Below are 27,786 nucleotides of genomic sequence, written 5' to 3'. Positions count from 1 at the left end.
GAGAGAGAGAACGGGTATTAGTAACGGGAGAGCAGCTGGGAGGCTGCCGTTAAGAGATCAGCCATGCTTGGAGGCATCTTCAAAGATGTGTTGGTCACAGTGACTCTACTCTTTCTAACTCAGACATGGACTCAGTGCAGGTGGGTGTCAAGATAATTACATTTTAACTGCCAAAATGAAGCTGATATGTTGTTTAAAAATAGTGTTGAACTGGTTTTATTGAGTGAATAACATTTAGATTTTTGCTCAATGTTATTATGTAATCATTTCAATATTGGAATAACTTGTAGCAAGACCAATGGGATTGAATACACAAATTGTTTTTCTATTTCAGGGCTGAAATTGATTTTTCATTAGTTACTTTACCAGATTGGAGAAAAAATGCAGGTATGACGTTTTACAATTACTAAGACTTGTGGATACTTTATATATCGTTGCAATTTATTAAATGAAATTTTAAAAAATCACACACTGACTTAAACCAATATTTGACTCATTGTTCTTCTTTCATAGAGTATGGTACACAGTGTTCCTACGACGGACATAACAATCAGATTTGTGAATGGACCCAACTAAGAACAGGTACAGACAAAAGCTGAAAGGAAAATTAACTGCAAATTTGAAAGCAAAATGTGTTTCTTTTAGGTAGGTTACAGTAAAGTTTATTAAGAGTTCACTTTGACAGTGAGAGACTGTGACTGTATAGTTACCTTTCATTTTGTTCCCACCCTTTTTGAAGAGGATTTGGAACAGCAGTCCACAGTTCTGTTATAATCTAAAGGCGCGCTGTGACTGTGTGTCTGTACCTCGCTGCGTATCACTAAATGATCTGAAGCAGGCTCTCCCAGGGGCAGTGAAAGATGAGGGCCTGCACTTAAGGTTCACAATTATCACAAAACACAATAAACGGCAATTCTGCATTTAATGATTATTGCACCACAACAGATGTACTTTTTTATTACAATAACAGAGACGAGGGAATGGTTTGCTCAAGTAATAAAACGTATGGTCCGACATAAAAGCTTATTCCTAACCTGCGCGGTTAAAAATAAATGTCACCATTTGACTTGAGTGGTTTAAAAGGAATGGAGAGGCTATTGTCATTGGATTTGTACTTCAGAAGGTACTAATAAAACTAATAAACTAATAAAAAATGGAGTTTGATCACTTTTTATTATGTGGATAAAAGCAGCTACTGATTACACTTTCTTACGGTCCTTTTCATCTGCAGAGGATGTGACTGTTTTAGAGAGCGGTCCACTGGTGCTGGAGGGCAAAGCCTGTCTAGAGTTTTGGTATTTAGCCCCCGTTGCAGCTTATGGGACAGCACTCAGGACTCTGCTGAAGAGCAGCACGGGCCTGAGAGAAATCTGGACCTCACCTGTCCTCCCCAGGGATTCTTGGAGACAAGTGTTTGTCCCCTTGAACATCATCGAACCAGGGACTCAGGTAAAATGTCATATAATAAACAGTATTGGGGAATCAAAATATAGTACTGTTAAATATAAAAAAACAATCTGCTTCTGTATCAGGTTGTAATCGAAGCAGTGTCCACGGAGAGACAGTTCACATTTAATCATCTAGGTGTAAGAAGAGGCTCATGTGGTAAATATATATCTTTTTTTGATATTAATATAAGAACAGCCAACCTTTGATTCCTCTGATAAAACTAAATCCTGTTATTTTCAGCTATGTATGGTGATAATAATGTGTATGCAAAACATAAACCAATACTGTCATAACACTTGTCAGCTTAGAGTCAGTGAAACAGTACAAATATCCTATTTCACAAAACTCTTCTTCTAAAGCTTTAAGATGTAAAAACAGTTTGAACTTAATATAAGGCAGTAGGAATGTTTTACTTATAATAAGTTATCAGTTACATATTTGAATCACATGTTGAATAACTGTGATCATTAACATTAATCCACGTACTGTATGTCAAGTTACTATTCAGTTATTCTAGCCAGAAGGTGTTGTGATTATAACGTGATTGTTTACTCGGCCACAGGACAACAGTGTGATTCTAACACAGAGTTTTGGACAGATGAGTCCACTCGCTGCCTCTGTTCTGGGGGCCATCTCTCCTGCTCTCCCATTCAGTGCCCTAAGGGCCAAATCTGCCGTCCTCGAGTAGAAAGATCCAGTGGGATTCACGCCTCTGGGATGTGCACGATACACAGTCACACAGACTGCAGCACTTTTGATGGAGTGCTCTTCCGCTTCATGGCCTCCTGCACCTACACGCTGGTTAAGACCTGCTCACCCTCTGAGACTCTGCCATTGTTCAGTGTGGAAGTAGTGAATGAGAAAAACTGGAACTCATCTCTGCCAACTGTTCAGGAGGTTATTGTAGACATGGGGAACTTCAGAGTGTCCCTGCTGAAAAGACAGACGCATCGCATTGTGGTAAGTCACTTTAAAAGAGAAAATAGATAATTAGAAATACATTAGTGGGATCAATTGCTGATGTATAGTTTATTTTATATGTATCGTGCTCAGCTGTTTATTACTGTGTTTATCATCACCCATTAGGGAGACGATATTTTCAAGGGTAAAGAATATGTATTTCCTTACTATGTTCACCCCCTTTGGTGTCATAATGACTAAGAACTGCATGTACCATATACTTCAGGTTTGTGGCACCTTTCCGTTCTGGGGTAGTGAGTGTTGAGCTGGGAAATGTACTGAAACGAGCAGTTCCCCTATCTGCAGCCAACTCTACTGATAAACTGAGTTTATTGTAAAGTGCAGAGTTTAGTGGCATAATGTCCCAGACTTATCTCCCTTATCAATTCCCAGAAGGGTGCTTCTTATGCTAACTGTGAGATACAGTTACTCCATATTGCTGATGACAGCCAGTAAGGAAGTCTAAAACTTTAACTTTCCTTCAGGTTAATGGTGTCTGGAAGAAGCTTCCACTGAGCCTTAACAATGGCTCTGTCAAAGTCAAGAGCAACCCCGCTGCTGTTGAACTGGAAACCAGTTTTGGTCTCTCTGTCTCATATGACAACGCTGGTGCTGTCCAAGTGGCGCTGCCATCCACTTACTCTGACCAAGTCTGTGGCTTGTGTGGAAACTATAACCACCTCAGAGAAGATGACTTCAGAAAGCCAGATGGAACAAATGCCCATGATGCTACAGGTTTGGCTGAGAGCTGGCGGACTGGGCAAAGCACTTCCTCCTGTGATACCATTCTATTACCACATCAGTGTGACCCGCTGGAGGAGGCAGAGTATGCCAGTGAGCTGTACTGTGGGGGCCTCCTCTCCAGCACTGGGCCCTTTGCTGGCTGCCTATCAGTTCTGGGGGCAGAGAGCTACTTCAGGGCCTGTGTGGTCGGCATGTGCTCTACCCACGGTGACACAGCAGTACTTTGTGAGACATTCCAGATTTACACCGATATCTGCCAGGAGGCTGGAGTCACCATACCCACATTGAGGAACTCTACACTATGCCGTATGTTTATTTAATGACCCTTTAATGGGCCATTTATTGACCCACTGATCAAAAATAACAAAATAGTAAGAAATAATTACTTTGATAATACAACAACAGTTCAAGCCCTTTCCTCTTTTCTTTGTTGCCCCTCTCAGCCCTTCAGTGTGGTGAGAACAGCCACTATAACTCATGTGCTGATGGTTGTCCCGAGATGTGCTCCGGTTTGGATGCAGTTGGCTCCTGTGGAAGCTGTGAGGAAAGATGCGAGTGTGACTCTGGCTTTAAACTCAGTGAGGGAAAGTGTGTCGCAGCAGAGGACTGTGGGTGCTGGGATAATGGAAAACACTATGAGGTAAGTGATTTAGATGAACCGGGAACACCTTTTAATTCACATTTTAACTTCCAAAGTGCTATAATTGAATCACTTAACTCTGTTTTGCCTGCAGAAAGGAGCATCATTCTCGAAAGGGGAGTGTGAGCAGCAGTGTCAGTGCATGGGTACAAATGAGGTGCAGTGCACCACAATGCAATGCTCAGACAATGATGTCTGTAAAGTCAAGGATGGGGTCAAAGGCTGCTTTCCATTCAAACCTGCCACCTGCAGTGTGTATGGTGACCCACACTATATCACCTTTGATGGGATGGCATATGACTTTCAAGGGGGCTGCAGTTACACGCTGACTACCACGTGCGGAGGAGAAAGCTCAGTACAGTTCACTGTGATTGGACACAACATGCATCTTCCCCACACGAATTTCACTCCATCCAAGCTGGAAGCTGTGGATCTCCAAGTTGACGATTTATACGTCACACTGAATCAGAGCGGGAAGGTCTATGTAAGCACCAAAAATTCTCTACATATCACACAATGCCAACTTTGTTATAGCATTGGGTTAATGGAGCGGAGGCTGTATGCAAATGTATTACAGTCCATGCAATTGTGTCTAATGACCTGTAAAGGTCAGGTCCTTACTGGATATAAAGAGTGCTTGTTCTGTTTTATTTATTGTCCTTCCTTAATTACCACAGCTCACAACTGTAAAATCAGCACACCCATGTTTATATGGTTAATGTATTACTCTGCGTAAAATCATTAGGGAAGTCACTTGTCTAGGGTTAAGAACAAACAAACTTCGAGCTGACCTACTTTCCTTTGCCGTGAACAGCTAGTTGGTCGATAAAAGGCTGCACTTAATATCCCAATAAAAATTAAATAGTGACATAAGACATTCTTAAGAAACTCTGTTCTCACAAATAACTATTGCAAATAATACATTTTCCTCTCTTTAGGTGAATAAAAGCAGAGTCCGACTGCCCTATTCCACCAATGGATCATATGGCTCAGTATGGGTCTACCTGAAGAACAATTATATCATCTTGGAAACAACCTTTGGCCTCAGAATGATAATAGACGCACAGAACAGACTCTTCCTCCACGTTGATGAACGCTACAAGTATGAACTTTGCGGACTGTGTGGCACCTTCTCGGACCGTCAGGAGGATGACTTTGTGACACCAGGAGGCCAAAATGCAACTGGTCCATTTGAGTTTGGTGACAGTTGGAAGGTGCCAGGCAATAACGAGTAAGCTATTCTTCTATAATGGTATCTATACATATTTTAGTGGAGATCACATGAATGCTGATAGTTTAATACATACAAAAGGAAAAAGTTAGGCGTACCATCTCAAAAGAAAGTGAAGAAAACATGTTTTTAGCCACACTAGCTGTGTAGCATTAATTTTATTTCCACCTAAACTAAACTAAGATCAAGAACATGGAAAACATTATACCTTCTACTCATGTTAGCATAAACCCCTGCTGGGCCAAAGTACTGAAATATCTGACATTTTTTCTGTTAAGAGGCAGTTGTTTGTTCTTTGCAAATAAGTAATAGCCATTAGACCATTATCTTGAAACCAATCTGACATATTGGCTTTCTTTGTAGTTTATGAATAACCTGAAGAAGTTGTCAAATTATGTTTTCCTCACATAAATAGTATTAATAAATCTTATCATCATATCTGTTTGTTCAAAGTGGAACAGAAATATCACTATATCAGTCTAAACTTTCTCGTTCAGGTGTATTTCCCACCCAGATGATCCCAGACAATGTGATGTTGATGAGGAGAATGAGGCCTACAATGAGTGCTACATCCTACTAGGGGACGCTTTCAAGCCCTGCCATGAAACCATTCACCCAAGCATCTACCTCAGCGATTGTGTGTATGACTTCTGTGCCACACGTGGTGACCGACACACACTATGTGAATCTCTTAAGTCCTATGCAGCAGCATGCCATGTTGCAGGAGTGGAGCTACCTCATTGGCAGACAGACACAGCCTGTGGTGAGTGTGTAGGTCAGACATTAGGATAAGAGTAACAGTGTGATTACTTTATAGTGTGTTTTTGACTTATGTCTAATGATATTTAGTTGTGAGACAATTAATGAACACAAAGTGTGTAATCTAAATGCATTTAGGATGAGAGGCAGTTTAACATATTAAGTATATTACCTAATTATTGATTTTCTTCAAAACGTTATGCTGTTGCTTTTAATTGTTAGGATTATGGCAGAGTCAACTGCAACTGGGCTGAGAGAAATGTCTGAGGCAATCTTTTTTTTCTTTATAAATATCTCCTATGAGGCCAAAAACGTTTTGTTTTGTTGTCCCTATTTCAGCTGAACCCACACCTACTACAACTCTTCCACCATCACCTTCAACTACTACTTCTACAACAGATCAGACTTGTAAGAGCATTCAGATTTGGGAATGTTTTTTGTTACTGGGTTGGATAATCAGTGGCAAAATTCAATTCATAATGAATCATTTCAAAACCAACTTTGGATTTACTTTGCTTGCCTTAAAAACAGATACAGTATTTAAATGCATACATTTATTAGAATAACTTTGATTAATAATAATAATATTTATCTACGGACTGGATGAAATCATGTTTTCTTGGAAAATGTATTTGTATCTACTTTTCATAATGTTATGTTCCTATGCATAATAAGCCATAATACTTGTCATTCTGATCTTGTTTATATGATTTTTCACAGTCTGTCCCATAAACTGTGACTTTGAAAATAATCTGTGTGGGTGGGAGCAGCTCATGCAGGACAGTTTTGATTGGACAAGACATTCAGGACCCACACCATCAAGCTTAACTGGCCCAAACCAAGACCACACCACTGGAGGTAAAACGTAATGTCAGGCGATGATATCACATCTGTAAAGTTGCTGCATTGATTTTAATTGTGCATGTTTGTAATGCTAATTTCAACTTTTCTGCAGCTGGTTTCTACATGTATATTGAAGGAAGTAGTGTAACCCATGGAGATTCAGCTCGTCTTTGGAGCTCAATGTGCCATTATGATGGACCACTCTGCCTGAACTTCTGGTACCATATGTATGGTTCAGCCAACGCCATGGCCCTCAATATCTACCTGCTCAAAGACAATAAAGCTACTAAACTCTGGTCCATAATGAACAACCAAGGTCCAGAATGGCATCTAGGACATTTTTATATCAGAGTCACTGGTCCATTCCAAGTAAGTGACACCTTACAGACAATATAATGGCCTAAAAGATTATATTATTGTAGTTGTATATTAAAACATTTATTTTTCCCTTTTACATCTTTTAGATTTTATTTGAGGGAATTCGAGGCTCCGATGCTCAATCAGATGTGGCCATCGATGACATTTCCATAAACTTTGGCTCATGTTTAGGTGACATTCATTTAACTAAATAAAGCATTTCATATTTGACTAAATATATATGACTTGAGGATACAAGGATATTTCTAATGCTAAAAATAAATTATATTATCTCAAATCATGACCATTTCTCAGGGTTTAAACATAACCAATAATGTCCTCCTTTAGGTAGTGTCCCTGGCCTGGTTAGTGGAACTGTGTTTCCCTCCTCAGATGTGGAAGTCCTCCCCTCACACCCAGGTAAGTGCACAGGAAGCCTTTTTTATGGGCCAATTGTTTCTATGTGAGAAAGCTGATGTGTGGTTAGAATTGAACATTTATGTCTTGTGATTGTACTCCCAGTTAAAGATTTGCTAAATGTTTAGGAAGTTGCCAAGGTCCTTAATAGCCTACTTAGTTCCTGTTAATATTTTACAAATGTTTCCTTTATAGTCTGCAATTTGGACTGTAGCTTCGATAGCAGTCTTTGTAGCTGGAGTCAGATGATCACAGATGCTTTTGACTGGACATGGCAAAGTGGTTCCACCCCCACTCTGATGACTGGGCCCTCTGTGGACCACACTGGTGGTAATACACCCCTTTTCTATGTAATATTATAAATGATCACAGGTATGACACAGAAAATATCTATCTCACCGTAGAAAGTGTATGTGAAAATGTTGATCATTTCGCTTCTCATTCTTAGATGGTCGTTATCTTTACATCGAGGCCAGCAGCGTGACGCATGGAGACACGGCTCGTCTCATCAGCTCTGAGTGTTCTGACTCTGGTCCTCAGTGTCTGCAGTTCTGGTACCACATGCACGGCTCAGCAGATACAATGGGCCTCCATGTTTACCTGCTCCATGACAGACGAACAGAAGTTGTTTGGTGGAAGACTAATGACCAGGGATATATGTGGCAAATGGCTCAGGTGGACATCAGAACAACTCGAGCTTTCCAGGTGCAACATCTTCCACCAGGAACTCAAATTATTGAAATATTGTCAACCAACGATGTTGTAGAAGTAAATTGTAACAATAAGAGACTGCAAAATAATAACTAATCCTTTTTCCATAACTTAGATTATCATTGAGGGACGTAGAGGCTCCAATGAAGAGTCGGATTCGGCAATAGATGATGTAAAGCTTTATCATGGACGATGCTCTGGTAAAAAAACATGCACTGTGAATGAAAACCACTAAACCTTAAAAATGTGATATTTATCCCAAGGCTGTATAATCTGATAATGTTTTAAATAAACTGTTGCAGATCTGAGTGGTGTTGAGTCAACAAGTCCTTCCAAACCTGATGGAAGCACAGCTTCTCCAAGTGTCCCTGTGCCATCCACTGCAGATCCAGAGCCCCCTCAAGTCAATGTAACTGCTCAGCCCTCTGAAGCAAATGTTACCATACGTCCCGTAGTGGCAGCAACAACCGACTTTAATAAGGACAACGTTACTCAAGCTCCAGATAACAGACACCCAGGTAAAGTTCTAATTCCATAGCAGCATGTGTAACCCCGGCTGTCTGAACTTTTATAATCTTTTTGTGATTTCCAGTTAATTAAAGATATCTTTGACTTGTGTGTGTAGTATGCCAACTCAACTGCAACTATGAACAAGATCTATGTCAGTGGACCCAACTTGCTACTGATGTTATCGATTGGACAAGGCATAGTGGCTCCACCCCAACTATAATGACTGGGCCTTCTTCAGATCACACTACGGGAGGTAATTAGCTTTCTCACACAAGCCATGTAACTCTTGTGTTGTACTGTCTGCACACCCTTATGCCCCAGTTTCAGCCACACAGTCACAAGGTGAAAAACATTTTGGTTGTTGAAAAAGTTCTTCCTTGTTCAACCAGAATTGTAGACTGTCAGGCTATGAGTTCCTGGTGTACTGTTTTACATAAAGATAAGATATCTTTCCGTTAACATCCTGAGGATGGGCAATTAAGAAATGTTTTGCATTTTAGTGTTTTGAGGACATTTGGATTGTCAACATTTAGCAACCATTTCAGTTGCATCTTGATATACCTTAAACTTATAGTTTGCTATGAATTTTCAAACTCTTTTGTCCTTAACCAGGTGGCCACTATCTTTACATCGAAGCCAACAGCGCCTCACATGGTGACACAGCTCGTCTCATTAGCTCTGAGTGTTCTGACTCTGGTCCTCAGTGTCTGCAGTTCTGGTACCACATGTACGGCTCAGCAGATACAATGGGCCTCCATGTTTACCTGCTCCAGGATATATTAGCTGATGCTGTTTGGTGGAAGATAAATGACCAAGGAAATATGTGGCACCTGGCTCAGGTGGACTTGGCAACATCTGGAGCTTTCCAGGTAAAATGTTATTCTCCTCATCTGACTAATGATAAAAACTGATAAAAAAAATAAATGAGTAATTGGTCTTGTGCTGGTATACTGTACTTTAGCATGAACCTGTGCAATTTATTTCAGGTTATATTTGAGGGGCGAATAGGTTCCAATGATCAGTCTGATGTTGCTATAGATGATGTATCACTTCATCGTGGACACTGCAGAGGTAACTATTTTCTCTTGCTGACATTCAATTTTGTTCACACACATTGTAATTGGGAATGTGTCTGACTTGTTTGTGAAATATCATTACAGACCTAGCTCAACCAACAACCCCTGCTCCCACAACCTCCAAACCAGTTGCAACAGAAGGTACAGAGCTTCCTCAAGAGAATAACTCAACAAAACCACCATCAACAGCTACCTTCACAACAACAATCCCCACAACAACAGTAGCTCCAACTGCTTCTGATACACAATCCCCTACAAAGCCAGACACAACAACAAGGCCACAGCTTTCAACAACCTCCAAACCAATAGAAACTACCACATCTGGCCCTGAAACTACAGCTAGACCCCACCCACTGACAACAGAGCACCCAGGAGTTGAACCCTCACATCAACCAGAACCTGAAATTATTGAAAACCCTCAAACAACAGAAGGACAAGAGCATCCTGTTACATCTACTAATGAACCCCACACTACAGATAGACCACAACCACCAACTACAACTCTACCACAGCCAGAAACAACAGGTAAACCACAACCACCAACCACAGTTTCACCACAGCCACCACAAACAACAGTTAAGCCACAACCACCAACCACAGCTACACCAAAGCCACCACAAACAACAGTTAAACCACAACCAACAAGCACAGCTACACCACAGCCACCACAAACTCCAGTTAAACCACAACCAACAACTACAGCAGGACCACAACCTACAACAACTAATAAACCAAATTTGACAACAGTTAAACCACAACCATCAACCACAGCTTCACCACAGCCACCACAAACAACAGTTAAACCACAACCATCAACCACAGCTTCACCACAGCCACCACAAACTACAGTTAAACCACAACCAACAACTACAGCAGGACCACAACCTACAACAACTAATAAACCAAATTTGACAACAGTTGAACCACAACCACCAACAACAGCTACACCACAGCCACCACAAACAACAGTTGAACCACAACCACAGACTACAGCAGGACCACAACCTACAACAACTAATAAACCACATTCGACAACAGGTAGACCACAACCTACAACTGAAACTCTACCACAGCCAGAAACAACAGCTACACCACAGCCACCACAAACAACAGTTCAACCACAACCACCAACCACAGCAGGACCACAACCTACAACAACTAATAAACCAAATTTGACAACAGTTACACCACAACCACCAACCACAGCTTCACCACAGCCACCACAAACTACAGTTAAACCACAACCAACAACCACAGCTTCACCACAGCCACCACAAACAACAGTTAAGCCACAACCATCAACCACAGCTACACCAAAGCCATCACAAACTACAGTTAACCCACAACCATCAACCACAGCTTCACCACAGCCACCAAAAACAACAGTTGAACCACAAACACCAACTACAGCAGGACCACAACCTACAACAACTAATAAACCAAATTCGACAACAGTTACACCACAACCATCAACCACAGCTACACCAAAGCCACCACAAACAACAGTTAAACCACAACCATCAACCACAGCTTCACCACAGCCACCACAAACAACAGTTGAACCACAACCACCAACAACAGCTACACCACAGCCACCAAAAACAACAGTTGAACCACAACCACCAACTACAGCAGGACCACAACCTACAACAACTAATAAACCACATTCGACAACAGGCAGACCACAACCTACAACTGAAACACTACCACAGCCAGAAACAACAGCTACACCACAGCCACCACAAACAACAGTTCAACCACAACCACCAACCACAGCTACACCAAAGCCACCACAAACAACAGTTCAACCACAACCACCAACCACAGCTACACTAAAGCCATCACAAACTACAGTTAAACCACAACCAACAACAACAGCAGGACCACAACCTACAACATATAATAAACCAAATTCGACAACAGTTCAACCACAACCACCAACCACAGCTACACCAAAACCATCACAAACTACAGTTAAACCACAACCAACAACAACAGCAGGACCACAAAATACAACATATAATAAACCAAATTCGACAACAGTTAAACCACAACCACCAACCACAGCTTCACCACAGCCACCACAAACTACAGTTAAACCACAACCAACAACAACAGCAGGACCACAACCTACAACAACTAATAAACCACATTCGACAACAGGTAGTCCGCAGCCTACAACTACAGCTACACCACCATCAACAACAACGGCAATACCTCAACCACCAGTTACACCTGTACCAAGTAAGTTCAAAGTATTTCCGTATATACATGGATTGGGTATAATATATACTTTACACCTCACAGGTTAGGCACCATTGAAACCTGAAGCTTTGGGCATGTTCATATTTGTGATGAAATGTCACCTCCTCAAGTGTGATTAACAAAAAAATATGATGTAAACCAAAACACTTTAGTTATCCAGAACAACAAAGTGTTGAAAAGGACATGATTATCTAGTCTCACTTTATTGAAATTAAACCCTAAAAAAAATGCTTAATCATTTCATATTATATCATATGACATGACATGATGTTTGATTGAAAGTGCTTGTGAAATGTGATATGTGGCTTTGACTTACCACTCAGCCCTGATTGTATTGACCTTTTGTTGTTTATCATTGTTAAGCTTGAGAATATACACTCTTTCTCTTTAGCACCCTCTTGTCCAGAGAACAGTCACTACACCACGTGTGTCCCTGCCTGCAGTCCAACCTGCACACACCTGAATGGCCCACCACGTTGCACTGAAGATGAGGGTTGTGTGCAGGGATGTGTATGTGATGAAGGCTTTGTTCAGAAAAAGAGGGTTTGTGTGCCTATCGAACAATGTGGTTGTGTGAAAAGGAATGGCACCAAATATGATGTGAGTGACAGAATAGTCTTCATCAAAGTCACATGTTTTTTACAGTATAAAATACTTACGGCTACTTTTGTTTTGTCAGTTCTCTGATGTGTGGTACACCAATCACTGCAGTCAGAAATGTGAATGTGAGAAAGACCATGGCGTCGGTCGGATTGACTGCGATGACAAAGAAGAGTGCGATGGAAATGCTGTTTGCCTTCAAAATGATGAGGGCAATTATTACTGCCAGTCTACAGGTACTGCAAGTGTCACCATTTAACTATTTTTTAATTGTGATATATCTTAAACATGTTACATCTTGTGAAATCATTTATGAATGTATTCACAGGCTTCAGGGACTGCACCATCAGGGAAGACCCTGAATACAGATCATTTGATAAAATGAAACACGACTTTGAGGGTGACCACTCGTATGTGCTGGTCCGGACCAACTACTTGCCAAATAACCTTCCACATGTCTACATCGAGGGTATCAACACTGTAAAGGATGAGGATGATAGTCATCAACATGACGACAGCAGCAGTGAAGAAGACCACAGTCGCAGAGTTAGGGATGATGATGATGAAGATAATGATGATGATGAAGATGAAGATGACCATGATAATGACCATGATAATGACCATGATGATGACCATGACCATGATGGTGATGATAGCAAACATGATCGCTCAAGTGAAGAGCACAAGGAGAACCACAGCTTACAAGAGCTTAAGATCAGAGTGTATGATCATACTGTGGTATTAAAGAAAAACCGGAGGCTGGTTGTAAGTATCAAAGACATTTCTAACAATATTATTCTTTCCATGTCATTGAACTGTGGCTCCTTCATAGCAGGTACAGTATTAGGATAAGATCATCATATTCTTGCAAGCCCAAAGACATCTGTGAAAGCGCTGAGTGGAATAACCAGTGTTTCTTGTTACAACAGCATAAATGCAACTGATGCATGCTGTATCTTTCTTTGTAATGTGAGATTTCCCTCTTGGCCCTGCTGTAAGGACATTAGCAATGGAGGATGGACAAAAATGTTACAAAGTGTGGCGCTCATAAACAGTGCTGTAGTCAGTGGCACTAAACTCAGTACAAATGAGTCTGATAATGTTGTTTTTTGTAAAGAGTTCTGAAGAAACAGATTTAGATTGTGCTGCAATGGCAGGGGCCACTTGAAAAGTGATTACTATAAATTAACCTGACAGAGACATGTATGTTAATGTTGAAAATAACCATCTTGTGGGGACTATGAATGTTTGTACCAAATATTGTTAATATTGCTAATGTATCCAATAGCTGTCGAGATTGTTCAGTCTCAACAACCATCACTACAGTAACACTGACAAAAATGGCTAAAACCTACTATTTTCTCAGACAAGTCTACTTAATATAAGTTACATTGGGAATTACCCCTCTTTGTCCCCCTCCAGGTGGATGGAAGGAGAACAAAAATGCCCGCCTCACCGACTGCTGGTCTAAAAATCTGGGAACATTCTTCTCACATCTACCTGAAGACCGACTTTGGCCTCTCCGTGGAGTTTGACGGCCACGGCAGAGCAGGTAATTCATCAACAAATCCTTAAATCACAATTCATAATTTCATACATAATTTTTTTATGGAAGAGAGTTAAAGACGTAATAAGGTAATGCTCTGTTGTTGATGTTGTTTCTGCAGAAATCATTCTACCCCGCATATATAAAAGGAAAGTTGGGGGTCTGTGTGGGAACTTTGACGGTAAAAAAAAGAATGACATGATGAAGCCAGATGGTACCAGGGCCAAGAACGTTCAAGAGTTTGGAGAGAGCTGGAGAGTGTGAAAGATTGGTGGACGTCGGGTTAAGACATCAAAAGTACTCTGTGGAAATGTTGACGACTAGTTGTAACATCACTGTGGCATTCACAAAAAAGCTCAACACTGATGAACCCTTACCCTAATAAAAACTTAAGAGTTAAGGAGATTTCAGTTTTTCCTTAGACAGCATGTAATCTCCAAACCTAAGCTGCCAAAATGTGACTTGGAACGAACATAACCTGTGGCCATGAAGACTTTAAAAGGACTTGGACTATAAAAATTGTATACACACAAACTATATCACAGTAAAATAAGACATGTCTGCTGCTTACACCGTTTTCTGGGATTTTGCATTGTTTCAAGAATGTGATGTCCAACTTTCAAGTCCATTTTTTAAGAACTAACAAACTTTCATGAAATATCTCACATCTTTAATTTTTTCAAAAAATCCTTGTACTCCTTGTGAGATATATCAGATGTTGTCCGTTGTCATTAGGGTAACGTATTTGTTATGCATGACAATACAATTATGTATCAATATCCAATATTGTTGGAAATAAACTCTATGTAACTTGTTCATATGATTAAGTACTGTGGTTACATTGGTGTAGCCATTAGTCTAGACATTTCAGTTTCAAGTGTAGCTACAACTGCATTATTGACATTTCTACAGTCTGTGTCTGATAATTAGTTACAGTAAGAAAAACGTTTACACAACTTCTGTAACATGATATAATTCTGAAGACAAAGGCAGATGTATTTTCTGTGAAGACAATAGGATTATTGTCATCACGAGTGTACCTATAAATAAGCCGTTGTTACACTCAACAGCGACAGAGTCATGGGTCGGTTTTCATTTTGCTGCTTTGTCCTGTCGAGCTTGCTACCGCTCTGTAATGGTGAGTAAAACATCATTTAATATTGAACAGTTTACCAAAGTAATATCGTGGTATAATTATCTTAATTTCTTTTTTTCAGTTTCTTATTGATAGAAGATTTAGAATACACAGTTACAACAATTGTTTTAATCATGACCTAGTTTTTTGTTGTTTGACCTGATTGTAACGAGCCAAATAAATAATCTAATTAATAATCTAAATTGACATGACTCACCTGATTGTATTTTTTCCAAATAATAATGGTAGATTATTAAAATGTGTCTCATAAATGCAGTTCTACCTAAAATAAAAATAAATATGCTAGATCAGGTCATTGACCCTGCCTACTTGTGATGGAAAACATGGCAGAAATCTTATATCGCAGTACATGTTACTTTATATCAGGGTAATGGTTTATGCAGTAGTCACTTTGTAAATTCAAGAAATGAAAATGAACATACAGTGCTTCATATTTAAGTATTATTTTGGTATTCCCATAAAAACAATTGCCTCCAATGAGACATTTGAAACAAAACTTGAAACAGTTAAACAGAAATTATTTCAAAATGGAAACGTTAGGTTCTTGACAACAACTTCATGTGAGAAGGGTTTCAAAGTGTTCAAGTGCTGATGAACACCATCCTGACTTTAGTCCCTGCAATTAAAAACAATAAAACAAAGCCAAAAAAATCTTGACTTTACTTGCAGAATTTTCTCATCAAAACTGAATGAATGTTGAACGAACACACACTTTTTTAATTTACATTTTAAAATGTATAAATTAAGACAAAGTAAATGAAGAAGAGACAAGGAAGAGTAGTTCCTTAAAAGGAATTCATTTTAGAATATGTGATTTTCTCTTAAACTTGGAAATAGACACTTCACTAAAACCATTTCATAGGAAAGATTGAACAACATGAATTGAACTTTGATATCCATGCAAGTCACCTCTTTCAGCTCAAGCAAATGCTGAACTTAAATGTTCTTGTTTTATGTATTCCATTGAAATGACATGTCTCTTATGATTTTCTAGCTCAATCCGCAGCTCCAACAGGTAAAATCACCTCATACACTGTAGCCAACTACTTGCTCCCAATACTCTAGTCTAGTGACACATAATCTGCCTCCATGCCAACTCTACAATGAACAGAGACTTTTAGCTACAACTAAGTTTCTTTATATCTACACTACACCTACACTTGCTATAGAATAAGCTATGCTATAAGTCATGCATGTTTACTATTTGATAGACGATCATGAGGGTGTGAGACACCAGAGTGATCATGAAATAAAACAGTGGATTAACAGTTATAAATCAATACAGTGTAAATGATTGATTAAAGATGTGTTGTGTGCAGGCTGTGCAGGTCCACCCCAGCTGTGTTGCTCTGGTCAAAACAGCAGTTGTTCAAGGGGTTGTTACTATGACACTTCCTGCGTGCTATTTAACGACTGCTGTAGTGACTACTTTTCAACCTGCTTACAAGGTGAGTGATGGTGAACACATGGAAAAGGAATGTTACACAGTGATGCCAGTTTGGGATTGAGGTGAGGTTTATAATGCACATTTTCATCTTGAATACAGGCTTTAACCCTTCGCCACCAAGAAGACAGAGCACAACAAGAAGCAGTACCAGACATACACTGGAAAATGACACCAACACTTCAACCTTCCCATCCAAAACAACAGCATCAGATACAACATTGGCACTATTGGATGTCAGCACAACCTCTGCCTCGATAGTATCTACTACAGGAATCATCCCAACAAGCAGAGACAAATTTACACGAGCAGATAACTCAACTTTATCAGCCTCTTCAACAACAACACCAAGCACATCAAACAGCAACACTACCCCTAAGCTAGAAGACATTGTAAAAGCTTCTACAGTCTCTCCTTCTTCACCTCCCAGCACAGCAGAATCTACCCTGGAGGAAATGAGTAAAACTTCAGCTTCTACAATTGCTGTTACTTTGGAAACAAGACAAACAAACAGCATCACATCAGCACCAGCAAATATCGGGACAACTTCAGCATTGACAACCTTGAATATAAGACCACAAAGCACAACGACTGTCAATACACCTATATTAGAAAACATCATAACATTAGCATCAACAGTCTCTGATACTACAACATCCAGCACAACAGAATCTGCACAGCTGTAAGTGAGCACATCTTCAGCATCGAAAACATTGCCACCAAGCACAAGTACAATTAGTACATCTACATCGACAGATATCCCTCCATCTTTGTCATCCCCAGGCCCTCTAACAAAAGTTCCAAGTAGAACAAGAAGCACTACTGCATCAGATGTGAGCACAAACGCAGAGTCCATAATGTTTGCTTCAAAAGCAACCAGCCAAACAAACCGCAGCAAAGCTACACTAGTATATAACAGCACAACTTCATCAGCCTCTGTAACAACAGTAGCTGGATCATCAAACGTCAATGCAACCGTAGCAGACATTGTAACAACTCTAGGCTCCACAGTCTCTGATACTTCTACACCCAGCACAACAGGCAGCACTGAAGCATCTACCAGAAAGGTGGAAGAGAGTGCAAATGCAGCACTCACCGTTGTTAATATGTCAGAATCAACAATCTCTCCAACAACAGCATCCAGTAAAACAAGCAGCACAACTGCATCAGAAGGGAGCACACACTTTGCTTTGACAACAACCAGCCAAACAAGTGTCAGTGTATCTACACCAGAAGATAACAAATCAACTTTATCAGCCTCTGTAGTGAGTACAACTTCAGCACTCGTTAATACTAAAACACCCAGCACAACAGTCAGAACTGCAGCCTCTACACTGTTTGAAGTGAGTACAACTTCAGCAGTCACCGTTGTAAATACTTCAGAAACCAGCCAATCAATTAGCATTACTTCTTCACCAGCAAATATAAAAACAACTTCAGCATCCACAGCCTCAGACACAACACCACCAAGCACATCAAACAGTAATACTAGCCCTACACTAGCAGAAATCGTAACATCTTTAGCATCCACAGTCTCTACTCCAACGCCCAGTACTACAGGCAGCACTGCAGCATCTACACTGGTGGAAGTGAGAACAACTTCAGCACTCGCCGTTGTTAATACGTCAGAAACCAGCCAATCGATTAGCATTACATCTTCACTAGCAAATATTAAAACAGCTTCAGCATCCACAGCCTCAAAAACAACAACACCAAGCACAACAAACAGTAATACTAGCCCTACACAAGCAGAAATTGTAAAAACTTTAGCATCCACATTTGCTGATATTACATCACCCAGCGAAACAGGCAGCACTGCAGCATCTACACTGGTGGAAGTGAGAACAACTTCAGCATCCACCATCGGGGATACAACAACACAGAGAACCAGTACAAGTACATCTACATTAAAAGATACACATTTGTCTTTGTCATCCACATCCTCTCCAACAAAATCTCCCATTACAACAAGAAGCAATAATGCATTAGATGTGAGCACAAACCCAATGGCCGTAGCTTTTGCTTCAACAACAACCAGCCAAACAGACAGCAACACATTCAAACCAGCAGATAAAAGCACAACTTCAACAGCATCTGCACAAACAGCACTCAGCACAACAAACAGCAATACTACCCCTACACTAGCAGACATCGGAAAAACGTTGACATCCACAGTCACTCAAGTAGTAGTACACATGCCGCTTTCGTCTCATTAGTATGCATACAAAGTGACAGGTGGACACGCCCCCAATTATGCAAATGAGCTAAGTCCCGCCTCCCATTGTTCGCGATCCTTTGATGTGAGGGTGAGGGGTCATCACCCCCTAGGGGTGAAATGCCCCCCTGTGTAGCGCCTTTGTTCGAGATCCTTTTGATGTGTGTTATGTGAAAAGCCCCCGGGCTAGCGCCTTTGTTGTCTAATTCTTTGATGTGTTGATTAAGTCTCTTTGAAGCTGTATTGTATGGCCCCCCTCAGAGCCCTTTTGTTGTCTAATCTAATTATGACGTCTAATCTAATTATGATGTGTAATCTAATTAGCCTTTGGTGTTTGCCCTTTGATGTGAAGTGTTATAACAGGCCGGTGTGACTTCACACTGGTGTGCTATAAACCTTTGATGTTAATCTAGGTGTCTCTTTGAAGTTATGTGTGAGACTGTCACACATGTCACATGTGTGAGACTTAGTTTTAAAAAAAAAGAAGAAATAAGCTCAAATTAAATAAAAACAGCCATTCATTTTCACTCACCAAGACATCTAAAAACGTTATTGTCCTATCTAGATTTTATTCAGTTTTTGTTTTTAAATGATGTGTGCTGGCTAAGGATGTTTCTTTTCAAGTTTTTGTGAAACTGTTAACTACAAGAAGTATCTGTTTGTAAAGAGGTTATTTTCAAAAGATCTTATTTAGGTTTTAATAGTGATACCTAAGGATATTCTCTTTTAGTTGTATGGATTTGTGAACTAATGTGTAATTACTTTTATTAACTATAATTGCACAGGATCATTCTAAGAAGAGTGAGAGGGCTAATGAGCCAGCACCATACCTCCTCTATGCATTTTCTTGACCTGTATCTGATCTTGAAAAACTTGACTCTTTTAAAAAAAGTTATTTTTCATCTATCATTTTCAACCATGCAGCAAGTGATCAAATTTAAGAATAAGTAATAGTTTGTCACGATTTTACGGGAAATAGTCAGTGCGCGATGTTACATCTTAAAGACAGCTTGAACTGGATAAATGGTTAGTCTTTTTTTCAAACATACCATACGTTCTGCATGTTAGTATATCTGGCCAATCGATTTAGACCCTACTGCCCTAGACGCATGCCCTCATTAGGGAAGTCACGCTTTGGGAAGAGGTGTTTCATTTCACAGATCCACCTTGATTGTTGTTGTGAGGGGTGAAGGAAGAGGGACGGGGGGAGGAAAATTCAGAGGATGAAGAAGCAGAAAACATAACTTGTTTGTAAAACGGACAGCACGTCAGTTTCAAGAAAGATGACACCGTGTTTATGCATGACATGCAACATATCTTGAAGCCCTATAAAAAAAAAGGTACAAGTATATTGTGTTGAAAATATCGCAAAAAGTCGTAATTTTGTATAATGTATTAGTTGCATGTTGTATTTTGCTAGAAAAATATAATGGAAAAAGGAGAGAAAGACAAAAAACAAAATATTACAGTATGGTGAAAAAATATGAAAAAGTAATGTGTTTAAAATAACATGAAAGAAATCAAAGTAACGCTTCTAAAAAACATATATTTTAGAAAAGTAATGTTAGTCATGTCAAGTTATCAAGACTGCTGTGTTTCATCGAAACAGTGTTAAAATCACAAACTTGCCTTTTAGAGAGACATAAAGAAAACGAATTCCTTACAAATTAATGAATATTTTACCCGGTTAAAAAGGTTTGCATCCATTAAAGTGTAACTAAAAGTATCTTAGTAACACAAGAAAAGAGAATAAAGCATTGATGTCAACAAAACTGGATTGCTCCATTGAAATAAAATATTCATTAATTTGTAAGGAATTCGTTTTCTTTATGTCTCTCTAAAAGGCAAGTTTGTGATTTTAACACTGTTTCGATGAAACACAGCAGTCTTGATAACTTGACATGACTAACATTACTTTTCTAAAATATATGTTTTTTAGAAGCGTTACTTTGATTTATTTCATGTTATTTTAAACACATTACTTTTTCATATTTTTTCACCATACTGTAATATTTTGTTTTTTGTCTTTCTCTCCTTTTTCCATTATACTTTACTGAAAGATACACTTTTCTTTTTTAAAAGCTGACCAATACCATGAAAGTACTCTGTTTTATTAGATTTCGTAAAGCATCTGACTCTGAATGGCAGTTTGTGATTTTGAGGCTATTTCAGTGAAACAAGGCTGTTTTTTTAAACATTTGGCAGATGTATGCTTAAATTCTCTGAGAAAGTTACTGAAGGATACACTTTTGTGTATAAAAGCTGAAAAGTAGATAATGAAGTAGACTTTGTGTCCGTAGATTTCGTTAAGAATCTTTGACAGATTTATGCTTAAATTCTCTGAGAAAGTTACTGAAAGATACACTTTGTGTATAAAAGCTGAAAAGTAGATAATGAAGTACTTTGTATTAGTAGATTTCGTTAAGAATCTGACTCTTAATGGCAGTTTGTGATTTTGAGGCTATTTCAGTGAAACAAGGCTGTTTTAAACATTTGACAGATTTATGCTTAAATTCTCTGAGAAAGTTACTGAAAGATACACTTTTGTGTATAAAATCTGAAAAGTAGATAATGAAGTACTTTGTATTAGTAGATTTCGTTAAGATTCTGACTCTTAATGGTCCTCTCTAAATTTGATTCAGGGTTTGTTTTAAATGATTTGTGTTTTGTGTGTACAGACACACAGAAAAACACTGAAAAACACAAAAAAAGAAGGACTGTAATACACATGTATCAGACACGCCCCCCTTGCTATAATGAAGACAACAGTTTTTAAATGTAAAAAAACACTTTTTTATTTTTTCACACACAAAAATCAAATAGTTATACTGATTGATTAAAATGATTAAAATATTCATTAATTTGTAAGGAATTTGTTTTCTTTATGTCTCTCTAAAAGGCAAGTTTGTGATTTTAACACTGTTTCGATGAAACATAGCAGTCTTGATAACTTGACATGACTAACATTACTTTTCTAAAATATATGTTTTTTAGAAGCGTTACTTTGATTTATTTCATGTTATTTTAAACACATTACTTTTTCATATTTTTTCAACATACTGTGATATTTTGTTTTTTGTCTTTCTCTCCTTTTTCCATTATATTTTTCTAGCAAAATACAACATGCAACTAATACATTATACAAAATTACGACTTTTTGCGATATTTTCAACACAATATACTTGTACCTTTTTTTTTATAGGGCTTCAAGATATTTTGCATGTCATGCATAAACACGGTGTCATCTTTCTTGAAACTGACGTGCTGTCCGTTTTACAAACAAGTTATGTTTTCTGCTTCTTCATCCTCTGAATTTTCCTCCCCCCGTCCCTCTTCCTTCACCCCTCACAACAACAATCAAGGTGGATCTGTGAAATGAAACACCTCTTCCCAAAGCGTGACTTCCCTAATGAGGGCATGTGTCTAGGGCAGTAGGGTCTAAATCGATTGGCCAGATATACTAACATGCAGAACGTACGGTATGTTTGAAAAAAAGACTAACCATTTATCCAGTTCAAGCTGTCTTTAAGATGTAACATCGCGATACTTCTTGTAGTTAACAGTTTCACAAAAACTTGAAAAGAAACATCCTTAGCCAGCACACATCATTTAAAACAAAACTTGAATCAAGTATCACTATTAAAACCTAAATAAGATATTTTGAAAATAACCTCTTTACAAACAGATACTTCTTGTAGTTAACAGTTTCACAAAAACTTGAAAAGAAACATCCTTAGCCAGCACACATCATTTAAAAACAAAAACTGAATCAAATCTAGATAGGACAATAACGTTTTTAGATGTCTTGGTGAGTGAAAATTAATGGCTGTTTTTATTTAATTTGAGCTTATTTCTTTTTTTTTTAAAACTAACTTCATCCCTCTCTTCTCATCTCACAGAGAGTGTCTTAATTAACATAGGCATTTACACCCCAGGCTTATCTCAACCCCCCACATCAAGGGGGGGCTCCAACGTGTGTGTGTGTGTGTGTGTGTGTGTGTGTGTGTGTGTGTGTGTGTGTGTGTGTGTGTGTGTGTGTGTGTGTGTGTGTGTGTGTGTGTGTGTGTGTGTGTGTGTGTGTGTGTGTGTGTGTGTGAATTGTTCTTAAAGGTAAGGGTTAGATCATTTGGAGAAAGTGAGAGGCTTTTGCAGTCAAACCGGGGGAAATCTGCCACTTCCTCACAGAGCCCCTCCTCCAACACACATGAACGCGCGCATGACCAAAAGAGGGCACGAGACTGTAGGCGTCTGACCCCCGCACTGCTGCTGCATTCGTTTCTTGACTGACGCTACGGACGGATGGCTGTAAATTGTCACAGGCTGATTAAACCCCATTCGAGGCGTCTCTTGCCATTTTTCTTTTTTGAAAAGGTGACTGGGTAAATGGAATTGCTGTCTTGTTATTTCGTTTGAGCGTATTTCTACCTAATTCCACCCCCCACTATTTGTTAGCGTCATTAGGCGCATTCACACTGCGGTACTTTTCCCACAAAGGTTCATGTGAACTTAGTTCATGTGAACTCTTTAGTTCGCATGAACTAAGTACAGATCGCGTTCACACTGGAAAAAGTCCCTGGGGGTGGATTAGGCAAATGAAGCCGCTGACGTCACTTGTTCTTCTTCTGCTTTGGGCTTACTGGCAGGCTGCAAACCACTTCACGGCGTATACTGCCACCCAAAGTCCCCGGCCGGAAGTCCCCGGAGTTGGGGACTGGCTTCAGTAGAAGCTGATGGGACTCCCAGCAGCTTCTACTGAAGCCTTCCGAGTAAATCGCCAGAACGCCGACACCTCCTCATCTCCACCGCTCCCATGTTTTATTTTGTGTTGCCATAAGTTAGTCTCTCTGCGTTTCTGCGCTGGGCTAATGTTAATGCTAATAATGCTAATGCGAGGATAATAAAATGGCGGCTTCACAAAACTTTTTGGGAGTTTTACGGGGCGTGGTTTGCAATCCGCCTAGCCAATCAGAAATATAGCTCTTTTCTCACAAGAGAGCCGCACGAAAGTCCCTGCTCTCTAGCAGGGACTTTCGTGGGGGTAAAAAGGTTCACATTAACTAATTTTAGTAGGCCTACCGGCTCTTTTTGGTGTGAACGCGATAAAATAGTTCACATGAACTAAGTTCACATGAACCTTTGTGGGAAAAGTACCGCAGTGTGAATGCGCCTATAGCCCCGGAAGGGGTAGAAAAGGGGGGGGGGAGGCTGGGAGGGGGGCTGGGTAGACAGTCTCACACATAACTTCAAAGAGACACCTAGATTAACATCAAAGGTTTATAGCACACCAGTGTGAAGTCACACCGGCCTGTTATAACACTTCACATCAAAGGGCAAACACCAAAGGCTAATTAGATTAGACATCATAATTAGATTAGACGTCATAATTAGATCAGACAACAAAAGGGCTCTGAGGGGGGCCATACAATACAGCTTCAAAGATACTTAATCAACACATCAAATAATTAGACAACAAAGGCGCTAGCCCGGGGGCTTTTCACATAACACACATCAAAAGGATCTCGAACAAAGGCGCTACACAGGGGGGCATTTCACCCCTAGGGGGTGATGACCCCTCACCCTCACATCAAAGGATCGCGAACAATGGGAGGCGGGACTTAGCTCATTTGCATAATTGGGGGCGTGTCTACTTGTCACTTTGTATGCATACTAATGAGACGAAAGCGGCATGTGTACTACTACTCACTCATACTACAACACCCAGCACAACAAACAGCACTGCAGCATCTACACTGGTGGGATTGAGTACAACCTCAGCATCTACAGTCTTAAAACCAACACCACCAAGATCAAGTCGTAATACAACAGGCAGCACTATGGCATCTAATGTGAGCACGAACCCAGTGTCCAGAGTGTTTGCTACTACAGCAACCAGCCAAACAAGCAGCATTGAATCTACAGCAGCAGGCAGATAACAGTAACACTTCATCAGCCCCTTTAACAACAGCAGACAGAAACCCTACCTCTTTGCTAGCAGTCATTGCAACCACTTTACTATCAACATTCCCCGAAACTACATCAGCCAGCACAACGGGCAGCAAATGAGCATCTACATTGGCAGAAGAGAGTACAATTTCAGCATCCACAGTCACTCAAACTTTAGAGCCCAGCCAAAATAACAACAATACATCTGCACCAGAAAATATAGAACTAACAACCAGCCAAACAAGTGGCAGTATATTTACACCAGAGGATAACAACTCAACTTTATCTGCCTCTTTAACAACAGCAGCTAGCCCAACACACAACAATACTACCCTTACACTAGCAGACATCGTAACAATTTTAGCCTCCACAGTTTCTAATTCTACAACACCCAGCACATTAGCTAGCACTCCAGCATCTGCAATGGTGAAAGTGAGTACAACTTCAGCATCTACAGTCATTGATACTTCAGAAATCACCCAAAATAGAAATATAACTTCAGATTCCACAGCCTCAAATTCAACACCACAAAGTAAAATTACTAGTACATCTATTCTGACAGAAAACCCCCCCATCTTCCACATCAACAGTCTCTCCAACAACAGCATCCAGTACAACCTGCAGCACAACTGCATCAGAAGGGAGCACACACTTTGCTTTGACAACAACCAGCCAAACAAGTGTCAGTTTATCTACACCAGATGATAACAAATCAACTTCATCGGCCTCTTTAACAACAGCACCCAGCCCAACAAACAGCAATACTAGCCCTACGCTTGCAGATATCTTAACAACTTTAGCCTCCACAGTTTTTAAAACTACAAGCCCCAGCACAAAAGGCAGCACTGCAGCACTGGTGGAAATTAGAACAACTTCAGCATCTACCGTTGTTAATGCTACAGAAACAAGACAAACAAACAGCATTAAATATTCACCAGCAAATAAAGGCACAACTTCAGCATCCACAGCCTCAAATACAACACCACCAAGCACTACAAACAGCACTTCTAGCCCTACACTAGCAAACATCTTAACAACGTTGGGCTTCAGAGTTCCTGATGCTACAACACCCAGCACAACAGGCAGTACTGCAACATTAACACTGGTGGAAATAAATACAACTTCAGAATCTGCAGTTACAGATACAACACCACCAAGCTCAAGCACAAGTAGTTCATCTACACAGAGCAATATCCGGCCATCTTTGTCATCAACAGTTTCTCCATCGACAGCTTCCAACACAACAAGCAGCATTACTTCATCAGATGTGAACACAAACCCAGGGTCCACAGTGTTTGCTACTACAGCAACTAGCAAAACAAGCAGTAGCAAATTCACACAAGCAGGTAACAGCACAATTGTATCAGCTTCTGCAAAAACAGCACCAAGCATAACAAATAGCAATACTACTCCCACAACAGAAGACATGGTAAAAACGTTATACTCCAATATCCCTAATACTACAACACCCAGCATAACTGAATCTGCACCGCTAGAAGTGAGTACAAGTAGATCAGCTACAGTTTTGGATACAAAACCAACAAGTACAAGTACAAGTAGTACATCTGCACCCACAGATATCCCCCCATCTTCATCATCCGGAGTCTCTTTAACAACAACTCCAAGTACGACAAGCAGCACAACTGAATCAGATAGGAGACCCAACTGTTATGGAAATCTGAGACCCAACACTGTGGAGAGTACAAGTCAGAGTGATCAAAAACAAATAAATGGTGAATCAGACAGAGTTGTCTTTCTGGTTATTTATTTGAAGCTTCAAATACATAAGATACAATAAAATAGACACAGGTCTCACAGAGTATAGAATAGTCTGCGTGAGTGTGCGCAGATATAAAAAATAGCAAAGCTTATATACAAGAAAGAGTGGGAAGTTCAGAAATCTGTCTTCACACGGTCATATTGTTATTAGACACCTGTCCTTGAGCTGTAGATAGTATAACGGTTCTCAGAAAAGGGAAGTTCTTGTGTGACTTTGTGTGAGTCTCAACCTAGTAGCCAAATCAGCTCTGTGGCCTTGAAGTGCTTGGGAATAAACCCACAGTGGAGTATCAGAAGAAAACAGCACATCTCAGGAAATGATATAGGTGTTTTACAATGTGTTGAGAAGCATTTGGTTTAAGCATATAAGGATATAATAAAAATGTCCACTACATTCTCCCCTTTTGATCATACTTGATCAATAAAAAAACAAATGACAGGATAGACTGATATAACACATCAATGAATACACTCCATCGCTGGTTTAAGTAAACACATCACAAATATATCATAGAAAACTGGCTGTTTTTGTGGAAGACAGACTCCAATATAATGTAAGCATAAGAGGAGGGTACACTCGATTCACATGATTATATTGATTATATTGTAGTGTCGGAATCAGACTCTTCTGATTCTAGCTGGTCTATCTCACTGTGGTGCAAAGGATTGTCGTGTAATGGAATAGCAGTATACTGAACGAAAGCTGAGGATACCATGCTGGAAACGCACTTCTTCAGTATTGGGATAATCAAACAGGTACAACTGATTAATAGGCCGAAAATGATCGTCAGGGTTGTAACTATCCTAGCCAGCCATGCTTCCCACCCGCCCGATGTAAGCCAGGACCACCAGTCCCAGCCACCTGCGTTGGATATGTCATCCGCTTTCATGTCGGCTAACAGGTTGTTAAGATGCAGCATGGTGTCAGTGATGTTTTTGGTGGCGTCGGGAATGTAAGTGCAACAGGAGTCACCGATCACATGACACAGGCCACCCTTTGAGGCGAACAAAAGGTCAAGAGCAAATTGGTGCTGCATGAGCATGTTCCTAGAGGCTATTATGAATGGGGGCAATGCCTGGAAGCCTTGCGTCGTCTCGTAAGTGAGGTTCTCTAGCCGAACGTGTAAGGTATCTATGTTAT

The 27,786-nt window shown here is 39.9% G+C and overlaps 1 protein-coding gene across 1 annotated transcript in view; it reads left to right on the top strand.

Annotated features, from left to right (window-relative positions):
• Positions 1-14,864, top strand: part of LOC117552563 (zonadhesin-like) — a 34,307-nt gene extending 19,443 nt beyond the window's left edge. The window contains exons 3-28 of the mRNA XM_034226137.1: positions 2,012-2,409; positions 2,895-3,459; positions 3,597-3,793; positions 3,888-4,271; positions 4,732-5,024; positions 5,522-5,787; positions 6,123-6,191; positions 6,504-6,641; positions 6,739-6,995; positions 7,091-7,175; positions 7,332-7,403; positions 7,596-7,730; positions 7,849-8,105; positions 8,227-8,311; positions 8,414-8,629; positions 8,737-8,874; positions 9,019-9,021; positions 9,234-9,490; positions 9,608-9,692; positions 9,782-10,222; positions 11,330-11,941; positions 12,354-12,562; positions 12,642-12,798; positions 12,891-13,327; positions 13,985-14,114; positions 14,230-14,864. Of these exons, the coding sequence (XP_034082028.1) occupies positions 2,012-2,409; positions 2,895-3,459; positions 3,597-3,793; positions 3,888-4,271; positions 4,732-5,024; positions 5,522-5,787; positions 6,123-6,191; positions 6,504-6,641; positions 6,739-6,995; positions 7,091-7,175; positions 7,332-7,403; positions 7,596-7,730; positions 7,849-8,105; positions 8,227-8,311; positions 8,414-8,629; positions 8,737-8,874; positions 9,019-9,021; positions 9,234-9,490; positions 9,608-9,692; positions 9,782-10,222; positions 11,330-11,941; positions 12,354-12,562; positions 12,642-12,798; positions 12,891-13,327; positions 13,985-14,114; positions 14,230-14,372 (6,029 nt within the window). The 3' untranslated portion in view covers positions 14,373-14,864. The remainder of the gene's footprint in view (positions 1-2,011; positions 2,410-2,894; positions 3,460-3,596; positions 3,794-3,887; positions 4,272-4,731; positions 5,025-5,521; positions 5,788-6,122; positions 6,192-6,503; positions 6,642-6,738; positions 6,996-7,090; positions 7,176-7,331; positions 7,404-7,595; positions 7,731-7,848; positions 8,106-8,226; positions 8,312-8,413; positions 8,630-8,736; positions 8,875-9,018; positions 9,022-9,233; positions 9,491-9,607; positions 9,693-9,781; positions 10,223-11,329; positions 11,942-12,353; positions 12,563-12,641; positions 12,799-12,890; positions 13,328-13,984; positions 14,115-14,229) is intronic.
• The last annotated feature ends 12,922 nt before the right edge of the window (positions 14,865-27,786 follow it).

Source organism: Gymnodraco acuticeps, unplaced genomic scaffold (assembly GCF_902827175.1).
Source record: "Gymnodraco acuticeps unplaced genomic scaffold, fGymAcu1.1, whole genome shotgun sequence".
Lineage (NCBI taxonomy): Eukaryota > Metazoa > Chordata > Actinopteri > Perciformes > Bathydraconidae > Gymnodraco > Gymnodraco acuticeps.
The sequence above is the reverse complement of the archived record's forward strand: the minus strand, read 5'-3'. Positions and strand labels throughout refer to the sequence as shown.